Source organism: Amia ocellicauda, chromosome 22 (genome assembly GCF_036373705.1).
Source record: "Amia ocellicauda isolate fAmiCal2 chromosome 22, fAmiCal2.hap1, whole genome shotgun sequence".
Taxonomy (NCBI): Eukaryota; Metazoa; Chordata; class Actinopteri; order Amiiformes; family Amiidae; genus Amia; species Amia ocellicauda.
In genome coordinates this window covers 17,047,597-17,066,777 of record NC_089871.1, presented here as the reverse complement: position 1 = coordinate 17,066,777, position 19,181 = coordinate 17,047,597, and the positions used below count along the sequence as shown (strand labels likewise).

The window sequence follows — 19,181 nt, the reverse complement described above, 5'->3', positions numbered from 1 at the left end:
TAGAGTATTCGAGTAGTAAATTAATGCTCAAGTAATTCTAATTATCTGGAGTACTCAAGTATTCTAGCTCACCCCAATTATCAATGTGTGAGGCTGTCCAGCTTTCAAGGTCTGGCCACTGAGCAACCATTGACTGGCCATCATAAATGGAAATTACTACCCTACATGTTGCTTTTCCTTACTCATCTCTGGATTTTTTTCTCCCCCCTACCGCCTTCTGAATTCATTATCTTTTATTATGATAGTAAATGTAGAAGCGAGCAAACAAACTATGCAATCACTAGGTGCGTGGGTGTCGGTTCCTTGGGGTCTGGCTTTGACAGCTATGGGAGAATGTCTGCATTCTTTGTGCTGGAGTGTGGGCATGCTTGAGTAAACTTGGTCTCTGTTTACCTAGCAGAGGTCCCCCTACTGAGATGTAGATGGTTAGTTAGGAGTGACAGAACAGATTGCAGTCTTTAAATTGCCTAATTAATACCCCCGTTACACCTAGCGCTGCTTTGGGACAATTTCTGCCATCAGGGAGGTTTGCAGAAAAAAAAAAAAATGGGCTTCCTCCATTCATTATTGTTGTAATAATTGGATTACCACATCTTATGTACATGTTTCCTTTCAAACTGGATACCACCGGGGTTTCATATTTCACATAACAAAATTATATCAAATAGTCTCTCTTCCTATATATGTGTTATTCTTTCTATTAAACTTTTAAAACTATTCTGAATATAGTTAGGAGCCATGTTTTGTTTAAAATGTGTGTGTGTGTGTATTTAATTCCCTCATGCACTTTTCTCTTATTCATTTTTTTTGTTTGTTTTGTTGACAAACGAATTGTTGCCATTACAAACAATGATGACTCTCACACTGAATGCATTTGAGAACGAATGCAGGTTCTTAAGCCATTGAGGCTTAAAGACTGTGACACATTAAGGGGATAAAAGAAACAGCCACTTCACCACATAGATAAGATCAGGACCAAATTAATTATGGAAATGGGAGCAGATTTTCAGTTGTCTTGAAACATAGACTTCTGACCTTAACTCAAGGGCTCTTTCAGTTAATTGAGTCCTCAATTCAAATGAAAACCTGAAGACTCTGGAGGCTTGAATAGCTGGTTAAAGAAGCTGAACTCACTCCTTGTTGTGTTATTTTGAACAAGTAGGATTTTAATAACGAGTATTCCTCATGGCTTTGTATTTGTACAATATAAGTCAAATATTAAATGACATATAAACAAAATTGCAAAGAGAATTCCATCTAAATATGTTTTCAAACCGGACATTTGCATTATGGGGAAGAAATGGGGTGGTTGAGAAACCTGTACACACTCCTCTTTTTATTGGAAAAAGAAGCATGTACCGGAGGTATAAAAGCAAACCTATTATTGTAAATCTATGTGCATGCAATTCAGAGCTGGGTAGTGTCCCTGCTAGACCTGTCATCTAATCATTCTCTGAAAACAGGGTAATTAGGTGGCATCTTGACGTCAGCACATCCTTAAACTGCTACTGTTCCCACTAGATTTGGATTGCCTCCAGCTAGTAGCCCTGTACTGCAAAAAAAAAAAAGGCAGAGAAAAAAAAACATTCACAACCCTTTTAAACTTCAGTGCTATTAATAGACACTCAAAATCCTGTTGATCTACAAAACACGTACATCGTCTGATAGTGATATGGTGTATGCTGATATAGTGCAGCCGAAGCTGGGGGTTAGGAGGCGTCACGGAAGAAAATGAACACTTTGGATGTCGGAAAAATAAAAAGGGACAAGAACGTGTCATTGCCAAGCAGGGGAGACGTATAAAAGCCATGGAAATTCACACACTGCTCAGAAGCTCTTATAATGCAATTTTAAAATTATCAGCTTTCACCGTGATAATAGGAGGGTGTTTATTGGGTGTCATTATTATTAGCTTATTTCTTTTTCCTTCCACCCCCCCCCTCCTCACCACAGTGTCTGTTCCCCTGCCTGTGTTTCCTACCTCGCTGTTTTTCTGTGGCTCCTCATGTGCTGGAGGTAGCTGCTGTCAGTGGCTGCTGGGTTGTGTACAGCTGTGAGCCAGGGGAATACATGACTGGCATGCCAAGTGGGGCTTTCTAATGAATGACAGTGTGCTGGACCATGTCTGCCTACTGTTTTACATCAGAACCCCTGACCCCACCCTCCCGCAGTCCCCCCCCCCCCCCGTCTCTCCTCCACGTCTTTGCCTGTGGCATGCCAGGCTGCTCCTCCACTGACAGCCCAGAGAGCAGTTTTTCTAGCGTGGGCCACCAGTGCATGTGTGTCGCACCTTGATCCCCTTCCTTTTTTAATTAATTTACAAAAAATCACAATAATAATAATGGGAGAAATGGAGAAAAAAGCTAAGCATGTCATCTTGCTTGCCAAAGTCAGTAGATTGCTCATTTACTCAAAATAAGTGAGTGAGCTAAGTCTGCAGCTCACTTAAAACCTGGAATGAGTCCAAGTGCTCCAGAATCTAAGTTTTTCTTGGACTCAGACTCCAGTCCTCTAAGCCCTGTAGTGTCTTATTAGTTTTAATTCCAATTCTAGCTTTTCAATTCTGAAGTAAGCATTCATTAATCTTATTATGCATCTTAGTTGTGTATATTTAGATATAGATATATCATGATGGGGGTGTATGCACTTGCTTTTAGCTACAAGATCTGGTCATTTTGTGGTCTGGATGCATGAATCCACTTCTCCGGACCTTCTATCCATTATTTACTAAGAAGAAGACTACAATTTTGTTCTCTTTTATCTATCCATTGATTAATTCATTTTGACATTAAATCCTGTCCCTCTTGTTTAAAATCAATGTCCTTTTATGGAGTATGGGTGGGTGTTAAGCCTTTTGAAAAAGACAGCTGTAGGTTAATAAGTGGTGGGCAAGCTGGGAGATGTAATGTAATTAAGTTTATTTTATAAATGCTCTGAAAATGTCTTCAGGCTTTCAATATGGGAAGCATTTAGCATTAAGAGGTAGCAAACTCCTTGTGACAATTGTGCATGAAAAGGCAGTGCCTAAAGTTTTCAGAAGCTTGTCTATATTCTTGAATATACTTGCTATTGCCCGTCTACTGTATCAAGTTGTGTAAGAAACCTTTAATTCAATGACCAGTGGTGTAGGTTTGGCTTTGGTTTGTCAGAAGGCATTTTGCATTTTAAGTCCACTGCCGAGTTGTCAAGTGGAGGGGGGTGGTTGAGGATAGGGATAGGGGTAGGGGTGGGGGTGTACTGTGGGGGTGGGAGGGAAGTGGGTAATATGGAGTTGTTGCGTGGGAGCAGATTTCACACGTACAACTCGCTTACGCCTATGTCATTGACACCATTGCATTATGTTTCTGATTTTAAAGGTTGCCTGGGTTTCAAAGACGTCTTTCTTCATAATCGGCTCCTTTGCACGGATGTGCTGGAATCATATCCTTAATTATTTAGCTGAACCAACTAACGATCAATTTGCTAATGGAGGGAGAGTTAAGAATGGAAAGTAGGAAGCATGTAATGTTGAGTGGCTCAGTGCTGGAGTATGGATTCGCAGAGAAAATCTAAATGGATTATGATGTTTTTCTTAATGGTGTATTATGATTAATCCAGGTTATTAATTGGTATAAGCTGATTTCATAGCTGTAAACAAGAAAAAAATGTTTCTTTGTGTGGTCACGTCCCACTTCATCAGTGCAAAGTTGAAACATGAGCTCTAGAGCACAAAACCACAAACAAATGACACCTAAGCCTAATATTAATGAAAAAATAGACTGATAACATGTTTTTCTAATTTCTAAATGAAACTGGAGAACTGTGTGCCCATTGTTTCCAATTTCTTGGACTGAGTTTCTGCTGCAGGAGATGTTGGTTTAAAGACAGCTTATGTGTATTGAAGCCCGGTTTCTTCATTCAGTTTTTAAATCCTGTAAAGCTCAGTTTGCATTTCCCTGATAAAGTCATCTCAACCCCTTTCGGTTAAAAACCAGCATCTGCAATATCCGATTAAGCTGGGGAAATGCTTCTAGCCAGCAAGAGATGTGTGCTGGGTTAGTTTGCTTGTAGTTGTTTTTCCATTATAGCTTTCTTTTCTTCCAAAAGTCAAAGCTAGGAACAAGCCTCTGCCCCTCGGGATTCTCCAATGTCCCCCATGTCGAATGAGGAAGACAGGCCAGAACAAGAGAGAAGCACAAGTTGCTTCCTCACCCTGACTTGAACTCCTGCAAACACACTGCACACAGTTGATGATGGCTCCTTAAAGATTTAAATGCAAAGCATTACAAGCATGGTCTCCAGTTGTTTACAGGTTTGAGCTGTTAGGTTTTCCCAGCCAACAACAGGCCCTGAATATTTAAGACTTGTTTCTGTATTTCGAGTACATCATAGTTGTCCTGTGCTTCATCAATACAAGTTTTACAAGAGCTTATACAAACCTGAAATGGATTTCACTACTACGATGTCCATTTTAGAACATCCTCACACGTCAGTCATCCTCGGGGTTATGTATCAAGCATCACCCACTCAGGTCTCCAGTATCAGGATCGTTACTGACCCCTGCCTCAGTCAATCGTCATAGCTCTTCCTCACGCCTCACATCTCCTCCTCATGTCTCACACCTCACTGCTGTTTATTTATTTATTTATTTTTAATGGTACGAAATCACACATCAGCCCCTGATTTAGTGATGCAAGTAGGTCGCAGTCGATAGTCTTAATTCCTTATATGCCAAAAACTACAAGTGGCTCCATTATAAAACAAATCCAAGGCTAAAAAGGTACATAAATTAGTCTTTAAATGGATCATATTGGCAACAGGAGTGATTAGTGTGCTGCTTTAGAACTTTATCAGCCATTATAGCCATTTTGAAATGGAGTGGAGGTAGACATGTTGAACTTGTCTGTGGACAAGATTGTGAATTTCTTGTGTGCGGTTTCTGTGTGGGTGTTTAATCTACTTATTTGTGTATTTGCTTTTATCTATTACTTCTAAGGAGGCTTAGGCAAGGCTAATTTACAGGACTCTTAGGCAGTGTCTTTATAATTGTGTTCTTCACTGCCCAGACTGCTTCTCATTTCCTGCTCGGCTTAGAAACTTGCCTTTGAATCGTTGTTTAATAAAGCCAGATTTCATTTTGTCTGGGTACTTATTATGAAGTAGGCAGCATTGCAGTGGATTCCCAACGTTAATTCCAGCACTGTGTGTGCTATAGGAAGCGATCTGAGAGGTGTTGAGTATTCTCACATTTAGTCACCCGTCAATGCTGGTAACAATCCCCAGCACCATTGTGTATTTTTCACAGAGACACCCTTAGAAGTATCCAGCATTCAATTTGTGTGGTGTTCCCAGACAGAACACCATTGTCCTCCAAGCATACAAGATTTAACTTTTTTTCTTAAGTACATCCAAGTTCCTTCTGATGGTTTTTGAACAGTTTTTTTTTTTTTTTTTTTTTACTTTTATTTTAAGTTTTAGATGCTTCCACTGACTCTCCTGTTTAATATTTAGACTGGCTAATACATCTGATTCTTTATTTCATGGCTGTATGGATGTGGCTTTTCATCTTTCTCGTCCTCTCGTTTCTTTTCCATCCCTTGTTATCAAATAATATTTAATCTGGCCTGGTTGTGTGCCAGACCCCTGCAATTTACATTAAAGCCATTTTCTGCTTGCTTCAGCAACTCAACTCAAAGTTCAGACCCAATTTATTTTTATTTTTTTCTACTGTCTGTACATAATGTTTAATTTTTTTTTTTTTTTCTCTTGGCTACCTTTTCTTGGCTTTAGTATATATTTAAATTTTGTTTATCATGTCTAATAATATAGGGTTTATTTATATAAGAAGCTTAAAAAAAAAAAAATCTGATAAATGTAATTTCCCTCCCCAGCCCTATTTTTTTATTTTTTTTTTACCCTGATGGATTGGTGTTCAGTCTCCTTTTGCTTTTTGATGTTCCAGAACCTCCGGAAAGACAAGACCTTTCAGTCAGACTGTGAGGGGAATCAGGTGTTCAAAGGACACAGGTACTGCAAAACCCTTCTCTCTCTTTCTATCTCTCTCTTCACCTTTTAAAACACTACAGATTATAGCACAGGCTCTGCCAGTTGAAAGCTGTATTCACAGTGGCTGTTTCATGTGGATAAGGTGTACTTGTAAACATCTTTCTTTCCTTAAAGAGCAAGTAGGGCAGTTCCCGAAAAAAAGATTACGCATGCCCCAATAAGTGAAGTTGTAAATTTTGAAGTCCTTTTTGCCAAGATATCTCACGTAGAGCGTTTTTTGAATATTTTTTGATTGAGCCCAGGGAAAACTGTGAAAATTCCCATTGATTGATTGAATTGAGTTAAGACAGGGTGTGGACACCTTGCCTTGTTGTTTCATAGAAATTACGGTGTCATATGGAGACTACAGCACTGTCTCTGCACCTCCAAAAGATAGAATTCTAGCAAGATCTAGAATTCACAAGCAAACCAAGTAAGTTAATAACGTGGAGGATGAACATAAATGAATTAAAGGAAAACATAAAATAAATTCATGCAGACCTCATGCCTCATTCATCTAAATGTGATTTTTTTAAATGGGAGCTTCCAGTCCCACTCCAGGCATGTTTTTGTTAACAGTGGTGGTGGTAGGTGAGCCTCATTAGGAAGAGTTTTATAAATACAGCTCACTGGCTCTATGATCGTGATCTATGGGTCTCGTCCATGGGCGATGCATTAGTGCTGTACTGTGTGACCGTGAATCATGATGCCTTGCGCCTCCTCCCTTCCTTTCACTCCCTTCCCTCTGGGCCCAGGAACATGGTGACTTGCCTCTCGGTGTCTATGGACGGCACCCGGCTCCTGTCTGGCTCCCACGATGAGACGGTGAGATTGTGGGACATCCAGAGCAAGCAGAGCCTCAGGACACTTAGCTACAAAGGTAGGCTCAAACAGCTGCCATTGGTGATTCCCTTGAGAACATAATTACTTCTGCAGAATGTCCCAGTTGGGGGGGACAGTCAACGTGAGCCTTAGTAGATGTGATGCTTAGACTGGAGCCACCTTTTAAATGCCATATTTTTGTAACATCTGTTTAATCCATCAGTCTTTTTGTTGATCTCAAAATAGCCCTGCAGTCCATTGCCTACTTTGGTGATCAAAATCTTTGATTCCAAAGTTTTGTGAATTTTAGTTGGATTGGGTATGATGGGAAATATCCTGTATTCCCTGTAGGATTTGTTTCCATGCAGTACCTTATCCTAGTGTGCTTAAACTTCTTATTCCTTCTGCTGTGTAGTTTCTAGTTTTTATATTGTATTCATTAAGGAAGCTAACCTGTTACCATTTGAAAGCAGCATCCTGGGTCATTCCCCAGTTATGCAAAGTACAGAACAAGAATCAGTGTCACGGATGGATTAACAGATACATGGTGGGAAAAATGAATTAGACAGCCAGGTTGAAAGATTGATGTCTGCTTTTAGACAGAGCTGTCAAGTGCTGTTGAAGACTGCTTAGTTTCCCTTGATCCTGCTCTTCCCAAGAACAATAGCCTATCTACTCTGTGTGCCATACCTGCTTGGTGTACATAGAAAACCTTCCATAGCTTACGATTAGACTTTCCTAGTCAAGTCTACAGAGTCCTCCAGTTGCCTTTCTTCTCTGGGCTTCAAATAACATTTTTCTGTCCCACCCCTGGTCTGGACAACAGATGCAGACAAAAAAGGTTGAATCCAGTGACAGTCTCATTGCATTTCTGTGGAGGCATGGATGTGAAGTGGTGCATGCTGGGTTGGCAGTTGCGCAGCAACTCTGCCTACAATTAGCCTGGGTGCACCTGGGGGTTAAGTTTCAGTTGGTCTCCTCAGCTGACTTCCCTGGAAGCCCTGGTCAGCTCCACTGGGTAGCACTGACAAAAGCTACCGGTCAGTGAATGATTAAGCTGTGTCTGTCTGTATGTGTCTGTGTCTCTGTGTGCATGCGTGTCTGTGTGCATCTGCTTGTTCGTGTCTGAGCAAAGCAGGCCTCTCTCCTTCCCGGCTGCTGGTGATCAGTGGCATCTCCATGAAGTTGCGCAGACTCCCCTCCCTCTGGGGCGGGATGCTGTCTGCTGTGATGAAGCAGTGGAGGGGAGTTGTGTTCCTGGCTCAGAGTGTGACTCACAAAGCAGATTTTTTTTTTTGATGAATTTATCTGTAAGGAACAGCAGGGGCGATTGCTTCTCATCTGGGCACTGCCTGACTCGGGGGTGCTGTGGGGAGGGGGCACTGTGCACGATAGCGCTGCTTAAGACTTCATTTTCCACCTTTTAAATACTTACGTGATCTAGGTGATCACTTCACCCGAGCTGGTGGGCATTGGGGCCTGGGGGCATCCTCATCCACTGCGGTTTATTTAGCCTGTTTCTGGAACATTCCTAACTGCCCTGTAGTATACCACAGAAAATACAACGTCAAGTGAAATTGGGTGCATTGCAAACCATTGTACAAGCGATGGGAACGCCAGTGGCATAATAAAATCCATGAGCAAACTGTCACATTATCCTGCAGATTGACTGTGGTAAATGTTCTTTTAGGTGTCCTGTTGGAGATTTCTCAAAAGGGGTCTTCAGTTTTTGTCCCCTTTCACACTAGCACACCAACTCCATCTGTAAGCACGTAACCGACTTGCTTTTCACTGTGTCCTAACCTGGGTAGGGTCACCCTGGGTAGAGGATGCTATTGTGAAAGGGGCTTTTTCTAAAATTAGTTTATTTTATTAGGTTCTGTTATTGCGGAGGAGGAAAGCATTAGTTGCCAGGGGATCATGAAGGAACAGGTTTATTTTTTCCACTGACATTCTTTGAGCTTAAGAGCTAATTCTTGGCTGCACATTAAAACCTAAAAACATTTAAAAAAAAACTTGAAACACTTCAGGGCGCTGTGTCGCCCTGAACTGTCAGAACACACCCCTTTGCAGAGCCGTGGTTTAATTTGCAGGGAATGAATTCTTACTCACCACACACAAAAAAATTGCTAAAAAGCTCTGGTGCAATTTGTCAAATGGAAAAAGGACCAGGCCAGCATTGAAATGTGAAAATTACACTAATGAATTGTTTTTCTTGCCTTCCCTTGCTATGCCAGAGTTGGATGTTTGCTTGACAGTAAAAAACAATGATAATTTATGTAATATTCTAATCATGTAGTAGTTCTAACAGTTCTTTAAATTGTACACAATTCTTAAATTTAAGGACTAAATTGTGTGATTTCCACTATTGGGTTTTGTAGATTGAGATGCAGAGTGACCGTTAGGCTTTATGTGTTTGTTTTTCTTTCTTTCCATTGACTAAGGAATTTTCTATTTAGGTGATTTTCCACTTAGAACTGACCTACATTTACTTTTAGTTGCTCTCAAGCTGTGTGTGTCTTTCTGATTGCACTTAAACTGAAAGAAGAAAAGCAGGCTGGAAAGCTTTTTACATCCGCAACGATAATTCTGTTCATTTCCATTGTGGTCAGTTGAATCTGGGCTTTTTATTGCGCTTGGCAATTTCCTTTGGATGACTGTAGCCCTCTTCAATAGGAACTCTTAAGATATTGACCGGTTAAACTTAACCTTCACCTGTAATTGAAATGTAGAGTGTTGATACTTTTCTCTTACCACACATTGCTGGCAATACATAGTTATGTAATTTATTTAATATTTTATTAACAATGCCATGGAGTATGGAATATTTTAACTAGTGCTTGAGAAATCTACCTTTCATAGAAGAGAGAAAAGTTAAGTAATATGCACTGTCATTAATGAAATACCCTAACCTTGTACATTTTATTATTGTGTAGTAAGCTGCTGGAAACAGTAAATAATTTCCATGCTGCTTAATAAAAAAAAAAAAAAAGTTAACAACAAGCTTGGCTTCTGCAATTCCCTGATCTCCACCCGTTTCGATTAAATTAAATAAAGTTGAATCTGTGGAAGGTGGTTTACTGCCAGTTGTCTGTTGAAGTCTCATCTCTGGCTCAGTTGCTTTCTCTTGTGCTTCCTTCCCCAGCCTGTTCGCTGGGGTAGTGGAAACCTGCCTGTTATTCACTCCCCTCAGTGCACGTCCGCTTGCTGATCAGTATGAGGCTCTTAAAGACCTTTGCGTGGATGAGTGCCGGGCTCTCTCAGAGCTGTCTGCAGAGTTCAAGGTCAGCTGCAATGATAATAGAGCCGTCACAAAGGGGATTCTCACAGTGGGCAGCTGGTCTGAAGCCGAGAGATCACTGCAATGAAACCTGATGGTCTTTGATTGCCTCTTAGCCTCCAGATTCTCTGTATTATGACCAGGGGTAGGGGAGGGGGAGAAGGAGGAAAGGGCAAAGGTGCAATGATAGCAGTTGCCTGCATCGGAAAACCAAGGCAGTTAAAGTTCCCCCCTGCCAGCCCGTCTTCCCTTGTTGTGTGAATCCTAAAGGTCTCAAACAACCATGAGATGGTTTGAAATGTAGTTCCTCGTGGGTCTGTGTGTTGCAGATGTTCACTTTGCCAGCCTTTGCTAGAGTTCATATCCAAGAAGGGAGTTTACTTTGGGGGTAGCCACATATAACAAAGAAGTGGGTCATATAAGGTTATGGGTTGGTGGACCTTTCACTGGAACATTTCCACAGAAGCCCAGTGACATCTTGACAGCTTGGCACATGGGAAAATCTCACTGCATTACATAACAGAAATAAATAAATAACAATGAATGATCTTTGAATGAAACAATATGGTATGTGTCTGTATGTGTGTCAAATGTATCAAGTTGTACTCGGAAGTATTCCCAGCCTTCTTCTGAAACCATGTCATTCTGTGCTTCCTTTACCTTTGTAAATATTGCTCACTAAGCTACAATCATCTTGCTCAACACTCTGGTAACTTTGATGAACACGTATTCACCCTAGAGACTATTGCAAGGATTCTAGTTGATTGAGCTTGAGTTAAGACGATGTGTTAAGACAAGCACACAACGAAATATGGTGTATAATAAGACTTTCATATCCAAAACCATTCTCTGCCTCGTTTTATTAGCCCCTTCTCTGACTGATTTGATGAATCCGATTTAAATGTGACATTTTCTTACCCTGAGAAAAGAGATCTCACAAGGTGATATACGGCTGAGCTGAAAAAACAATACTTTGAATAATAAAAAAAAAGTTACCATCTGACCTTGGTTCACACTCCGCACCCCGACCCCTCCACATGTACACCGTCTCGCATAACATGGTGGATCAAAGGCAAAGCTCTCCAGTGCTCTAACAGCGCGCACATTCCCGATGTAAGTCCCACAATTAACTTTATTACAGCCGTATTGCAGGGAGGCTGAGGGAGGGGGCCCCCATTTCAATCATATGGATCTTGGCACACCGTGGCAATCGTGACTTGGGTTACAAGTGGATGGGGAGGGGACGGCTCGGTCTCTACAAGCTCTCCTGCAGAAAGCCTGTGCCGTGACAAAATGCCATTAATTAACTGTCGAGGACACAATGACATCTAACACCAGATTGGATTTAGATTTCTGAGTCGGCCTGTCTTCCACTCTGAAACACGGGGCTACATTGTTGATGTTTCACATTGGAGCGCTAAAATGATGAATGCCTGGGTGCTGAGAATATATTTATTTTATTTCTGGATTCACAGATTGCTAAAAAGACACCTCCATTTTATAAATAAATTAACTGCTTTACCCAGAACTAATTTCTTTGATAAGCATTAATCGAGAATAAGGTTAAATGTTCTAATAATGTTTTTACTTTTGATTTGTAATGCATTTAAACCAAAAAAGGGAGACACGTTTGATCTGCTAAAAGCTTCCCATTGTGAAAGATTTCAAGGCTGCTACTTGCATTAGCCATTCCCATCTGAATTTTAAGAGCCCTCCCGGGTCCGTTTGTCCTGAGGATTTTAAGGTGTGTTGGGGTGGGGTGGGGGGGGGTTGCATTTTATGATACATTTTACTGTGGTTCAGTTTGGGGCTAAACTTAGATTAGATATCCTGAGGAGCTTGCAACATATGCCAAGTTGTTCCTTTTTTTTTTTTTTTTTTTTACTTCTATTTTCTTTTTGATGTTGTTTAAATACATAAAACTTTAATGCCCTGTTTTGGACGTCCGCCCTCCATTTCTCCTGTGGCTGTTGCTCTGTAATGAAAATCTACCCAGAAAAAGCCTTAGGATCAGTTCAGTCCTGTGGAAGCTGCACAAGTGGATGCTGTAGACTGCGACTGCCACTGTGGGCCCTAGGGTTTAGATGAAAGTTTCCCCTGCCTCCCCCAAAAAATCTGGCGATTACTGGCTCCTGTGTTTGTCCCACAGTTAATTATAAAAGCTGAGCAAGTATAGGAGGAAGTAGATTGGGTTCTATACTGCCAATGGCGTTGAAATTGATTAAACTCTCTTGCATTGTGACTTCTTCTGTGTCTGTGCAAGACAGAGACTAGGCTAAAGTGAGCTAAATGCTGCCACATTCACTATCTGAGTATTGGATCCACTTGGTTTTGTCCATCAGGTTAAATCAGAGACTGTGAGACTGTTTTGATTTTTAGTTCAGTTTTTTTGTTGTTGGTTTGGTTACACTACAATGGACTGGACTTTGAGAGGTCGGTCATTAAACCCATAGACTGAGACTATTCTGAAACGAAGACATTTTGGTCTCAATTTGGCAAAATCTATGACCACAGCCCCACGAAGGCAGAGCATATTAAAAGTGTTTTAAATGCTGACCTAGGCACACAGTGGGAGAAGAGGAGCTTCATTTATCTTGGCTCTTCTGGCTCCGAGTCGGCTGCTGCAATGAAGTAGAATGTAAGATGTGATCTCACTGCCAGGGAAAGACATTTTTCTTTTCCTCTCTCTGCAACTTTTCAAAAACAAAATCAGATGTGCTAAAATTATTGAAAAGCAGTCAGAATGTCTGGCTCTTCTCACCCACCTCCTAAACTGAAACATTCAAAACATGCAGTCCTGATGGCCTTGAACTAACATTGAAGTGATTGCAGTGTGATCAGTCAACTCGTCAAGACTCTAATTCCTTACACACTACTAACCGTACATATGAGCGATTAAAGGCAGGTCTATAGGGCACTGATGTCCTTCAAATCCAACCAACCATCCAGGGCAACAATCTGACAGTTTACAAATTTACAAATTAATGTCTGCCTTGGGAAAGGGGTTAAATGGGATGATTGAATACAAATTCTAGTCAATACAAAGTTCAATTAACTAATTAAGAGTTAATTAAGAATGAAAACCAGAAATCCTCTAGCCCTCAAAACTGGATTTGAAGAACAATGCACATGAGCCAGGGTTCTATTCAATTTTTTGAATCTGGAAAAATTTGGAAGAGAGACAGAGGGTTAAATTAATAGCAGTTAAATTTGGCACTGAGGACAGTATGGAACAAGCAGCAAAGTTGCATTTTATTCAAGTGGGGCATACTGGATACAGATTCAGTTGAAAATGGATGGTTAAATTTTAAGAATATTCTACTTGAGGCTCAGGAGAAATTTGTACCAAAACTTAGCATATTGAGGACCACATTGGCCAAAATGGTTTAATAGAAGTATGCAAAAAAAAATATCAGGAGAAAGAAAATGTTGTATAGTGCATTCAAAAGGTATAGAGAGGAAACAAAATGCAATGAATATGTTGAGCTGCAAAGAGACCTTAGGAAAGGGATCAGGAAAGCAAAGAGGGAAATAGGAGATGTGGCAAATATTCTAAATGAGTATTGCACAGAGGTTTTTACAAAAGAAAAAACAGATAACATGCCACAGGTTAACAATCAGTCCAGTCAAACCCTAAGAGAGATCAGGATAAATTAGTAGGAGGTACTAAAGGGATTAGCAGAATTAAAAACAAACAAATCACCTGATCCAGATGGTATATTTCCAACAGTACATAAAGAAATGGGGGAAATTATTTATAGGCCTCTAACTAAACTATTCCAAATGACACTTAGAACAGGGGATGTGCCAGCTGAAGATGGCAAATGTCATACCAATCCACAAGAAAGGGGACAAAACTGAGCCAGGAAATTACAGACCAATCAGTCTCACCTGCATCACTTGTAAAATGTTGGAAAAAATGAATAGACAGAAAATAGAGGAGCATCTTAATGAAAACCATATTCTTGGAGATAGTCAGCATGGGTTTAGACAAGGCAGATCATGTCTTCCTAATTTATTAGAATTTCTTGAACATACAACTGCAGCTATACATCATTTGAAAGCATATGATATGATATACTTAGATTTAAAAAAAGCTTTTGATAAGGTTCCACACCAAAGACTGATCCTCAAATTGGTAGCAGTAGGCATTCAGGGTAATGTAAGTAGATGCATTATGAACTGGTTGATGTATAGGTAACAGAGGGTTTCGATTAGAGGAGTTGCTTCTAACTGGAGTGAGGTTGTTAGTGGAGTTCCACAGGGATCAGTACTAGGGCCTTTGCTGTTTCTTATCTATATTAATGATCTTGACTCTGGGATAGTTTGCAAACTTGTCATATTTGCAGATGATACTTAAATAGGTGGCTCAGCAGATACAATCTCGGCAGCACAGGTTATTCAGAGGGATAACATTCAGTTGTGGGCTGACACCTGGCAGATGAAATTCAATGTGGACAAGTGCAAGGTAATACACGCACGTAACAAAAATGTCCACTATAATTACACTATGGGAGGAATTAAACTAGATGAAGTAACGCATGAGAAAGACCTAGGAGTCTACATGGAATCCTTACTTTCTCCATCCAAACAATGTGGGGAAGCAATAAAAAAAGGCAAACAGGATGTTAGGGTATATTGTCAAAAGTGTAGAATTTAAAACAAGGGCAGTAATATTCAGACTGTACAATGCGCTAGATGCACATCTGGAATACTGTGTACAGTTCTGGGCTCCACACTTCAAGAAGGATATCGCTGCTCTAGAGGCAGTTCAGAGGAGAGCAACCAGACTTATTCCAGATCTGAAGGGAATGTCCTACAGAGAGACTGAGGGACCTGAGCTGAACCTTTTCATCCTGGAACAGAGGAGACTTGATTCAAGTCTTCAAAATAATGAAAGGCTTGACCACATCAAACCAGAGGAGCTTTTCCAGATCAGCAGGGACACATGGACCCTGGGACACAAATGGAAATTGGGCTTCAAGGCATTCAAAGTGGAAAACAGGAGACACTACTTCACACAGAGAGTTGTCACAATCTGGAACAAACTCCCCAGTGATGTGGTTGAAGCTGAAAATTTGGGAACATTTAAAATCAGACTAGATAGGATCCTTTGATCACTTAGTTATTAATGGACACCAAACGAGCACGATGGGTCGAATGACCTTCTCCTGTATGTACATTTTTTTATGTTCTTGATGTGGTCTGATGCCTTTCATGATTTTGAAGACTTGAGTTAAGTCCCTACATAGTCTTCTTTGTTCCAGGGTGAAAGGGTTCAGTTCCCTCAGTCTCTCCTACTAGGAAATTCCCTTCAAACCTGGAATAAGTCTGGTTGCTCACTTCTGAATGTTCTTAAGTAGTTATTCTCACCCCACACTGTGAGAGCTTTGTTATGGAGAGTGCCATATATAGATTTGTATTCTTGTTAAACTGGTCTATAATAATCAAGGTGTTTTATTTTTGCAATCACTTTTCCTTAATGACTAGAAACAAAGATTGGAGTTAGCTTACACTGATTTTATGATGTGCTGCTGTTTTTTTTGTATTTGTCTGCCACACTGCGTCTGTCCTGGAAGTCTGTATCTGCAGTGTGTTGGCAGGGACATCCCTTTGCACTCCCCTCCCCCGTTGCTGCCTTGGAAATGTATGAGCATGCCAAAGCAGGGGACCAGGTCATTAGTGTAATGCAAGTTGGTGGGATGTCTGATTCCAAGATGGTGATTAAAACAAAAAAATAAGTGGGGGGGGGGATCAATATCTGTAATTGACTGTGAGATAATCTAGCTGCCCTGATTACCCCCACCGGACAAGACACTAAAAGAAAATACACTATCCAGCCCACTTAGACTCCACACAGAAGCAATGTTAAAGAAAAATCTGGTGGTGATTGCTACTGTGATATAGGTGCCTCTTGCTTATCCCCCACAGTTTTGGTTTGCTTTCCTAGACAGAGAACCTGTGAGAAAATGTAGCTTTTTACTGAATTTGAACCCCTGTTTACCATGTGACTGAAATTTAGAAGACATTCTTTGCTTACCAGATAACCCACCCCACAGTCCTCAGCGTTTTCTCTCTAACGTGTCACCAAGGAATACAACCTGATCCCCTATTAGGTGTTCTAAGATTAAAGAGAAGATTATAGCCTCCTGATTAGGCCTGACATTGCCTTCTGTCTTCCTCGTGTTCACATCCTTTAGTCATTATTTATAAGCAACTCATTTGGTCTGTTTATTACGGTTAGACTTTTGTGATTATGTTTATGTGCTGCAAAACAAAGGGCACCCTGCTGCTTAGATTGCTTGAATATAATATATTAATGCACCCCCCCACCCCCCTTCACCCTTCACTAGAAGCAATGTGCTGTACAGCTTTGATATAGCAATATATCCTAAGACCTAATTCTCCTGTGCAATCATTCTGTTACACACACACACACACACACACACAAGTTATTGACTTATTTATTTGCACAAGCCTTGACTCCGTCTCTCCTGTAGCAACCACTGCCTTAACCATTGCCCTTGATTGATCCCATCTCCACAAACAACCCAAATGAACCCGACCAGTTGCTGGTTTGAGGACAGTACTTTAAAACATCATTTTAAGTGCTGTTGCATCAGTGATATTTAAGATGGGAAGCAAAACCTAAATGAAACCCACTCTGGGAGTGGATTACGTTGTGTTCCCCAGAGGGTCAGTGCAGAAACATGGTTAAAGCCTCATGGATTTTAAACAACAGTAAGGTAATTCTCTTAAAATAAAATATTTTTTATATATATATATACACTCACCTAAAGGATTATTAGGAACACCATACTAATACTGTGTTTGACCCCCTTTCGCCTTCAGAACTGCCTTAATTCTACGTGGCATTGATTCAACAAGGTGCTGTAAGCATTCTATAGAAATGTTGGCCCATATTGATAGGATAGCATCTTGCAGTTGATGGAGATTTGTGGGATGCACATCCAGGGCACGAAGCTCCCGTTCCACCACATCCCAAAGATGCTCTATTGGGTTGAGATCTGGTGACTGTGGGGGCCAGTTTAGTACAGTGAACTCATTGTCATGTTCAAGAAACCAATTTGAAATGATTCGACCTTTGTGACATGGTGCATTATCCTGCTGGAAGTAGCCATCAGAGGATGGGTACATGGTGGTCATAAAGGGATGGACATGGTCAGAAACAATGCTCAGGTAGGCCGTGGCATTTAAATGATGCCCAATTGGCACTAAGGGGCCTAAAGTGTGCCAAGAAAACATCCCCCACACCATTACACCACCACCACCAGCCTGCACAGTGGTAACAAGGCATGATGGATCCATGTTCTCATTCTGTTTACGCCAAATTCTGACTCTACCATCTGAATGTCTCAACAGAAATCGAGACTCATCAGACCAGGCAACATTTTTCCAGTCTTCAACTGTCCAATTTTGGTGAGCTTGTGCAAATTGTAGCCTCATTTTCCTATTTGTAGTGGAGATGAGTGGTACCCGGTGGGGTCTTCTGCTGTTGTAGCCCATCCGCCTCAAGGTTGTACGTGTTGTGGCTTCACAAATGCTTTGCTGCATACCTCGGTTGTAACGAGTGGTTATTTCAGTCAAAGTTGCTCTTCTATCAGCTTGAATCAGTCGGCCCATTCTCCTCTGACCTCTAGCATCAACCAGGCATTTTCGCCCACAGGACTGCCGCATACTGGATGTTTTTCCCTTTTCACACCATTCTTTGTAAACCCTAGAAATGGTTGTGCGTGAAAATCCCAGTAACTGAGCAGATTGTGAAATACTCAGACCGGCCCGTCTGGCACCAACAACCATGCCACGCTCAAAATTGCTTAAATCACCTTTCTTTCCCATTCAGACATTCAGTTTGGAGTTCAGGAGATTGTCTTGACAAGGACCACACCCCTAAATGCATTGAAGCAACTGCCATGTGATTGGTTGGTTAGATAATTGCATTAATGAGAAATTGAACAGGTGTTCCTAATAATCCTTTAGGTGAGTGTATATATATATATATATATATATATATATATCATAATTAAAAAAAAAAAATCTGTGCCTCAAACTGTCACATCCTGACATGAGGCAATTATTTTGTCACTTGTCTCACTGCGGGGGAAAAGAAAGGGATAACTTTTAAACACGGTATTTCTGCCTCTAGATTAATTACTCGAAACTGTACCAGCTCCCAACAGACCTCTAGATTCACTTCTCCCAATTCTGAGATAATGCTTACCGAGTGATAGCACCTACTTAGGTCAAAACTAGCCCTTGTGCTCCTTCAGACAACAGACCATCTGACTACTGTGTACTTGTGTCTCAAGGGAGCAGCTGCAACCTTCTTTATGTTCCAGTGATTTTTTTTTTTTTTTCATTCTTTGCAGTTACTTCTGCCTCAGTTATTTGCCTTATTTTGTTTTTTGAAAAGGGCCAGAGAAAAACATCTTAAAAATGTGCTGCAGGGGGAAATTATTTCAATATGGTGCCGGCAAAAGGTCTTAATGGCTCACTTAATGGGCCCCAGTTGTGTTTTGTGCTTAAGTAGTGTACTGTTCTGGCTGCCCATCATATTACAAGGTCACATTAGGCAAGGGAGCTCGATATGCAAGATGCAAGGTTTCATATGAGCTACCTGCTCCACTGACCCCATGCGACATAAGTGCTACCAGAAGCTTTCTTATCAAACGGCCACATGAGACTGTATCGATCCCGCTGAAGGAACAGCGAAGAAATAATAGGATGCTGAAATGAAATTAAATGGAAGGTGTTAAAAGCATTATTTTTCACATGTATGTACTCAATACTAGCCGCTCACGATCTAAAAACCTAATGGTGGTGATGATGGGCCGATCAATATGGAGAATTGTCAGTTTTATTGTTAAGACGTATGGCTTCAAGAAGACAGAGCATGGTTGGTGGAAATGGGAAATGAAAACCCAGCAGGAGACTTAATGAACTTTAATTCCTACCTTTGCTTTAGTTTAACACCACCCCAGAAAGTATGATAATTCAGTGGTTGGGCCTATACGAACTATACAAGATATTGCAT

At 40.8% G+C, this 19,181-nt stretch overlaps 1 protein-coding gene across 1 annotated transcript in view; it reads left to right on the top strand.

Annotated features, from left to right (window-relative positions):
• Positions 1–19,181, top strand: part of wdr18 (WD repeat domain 18) — a 70,249-nt gene that overhangs the window by 34,681 nt on the left and 16,387 nt on the right. Inside the window, exons 6-7 of the mRNA XM_066695785.1 lie at positions 5,942–6,006; positions 6,780–6,904. Of these exons, the coding sequence (XP_066551882.1) occupies positions 5,942–6,006; positions 6,780–6,904 (190 nt within the window). The remainder of the gene's footprint in view (positions 1–5,941; positions 6,007–6,779; positions 6,905–19,181) is intronic.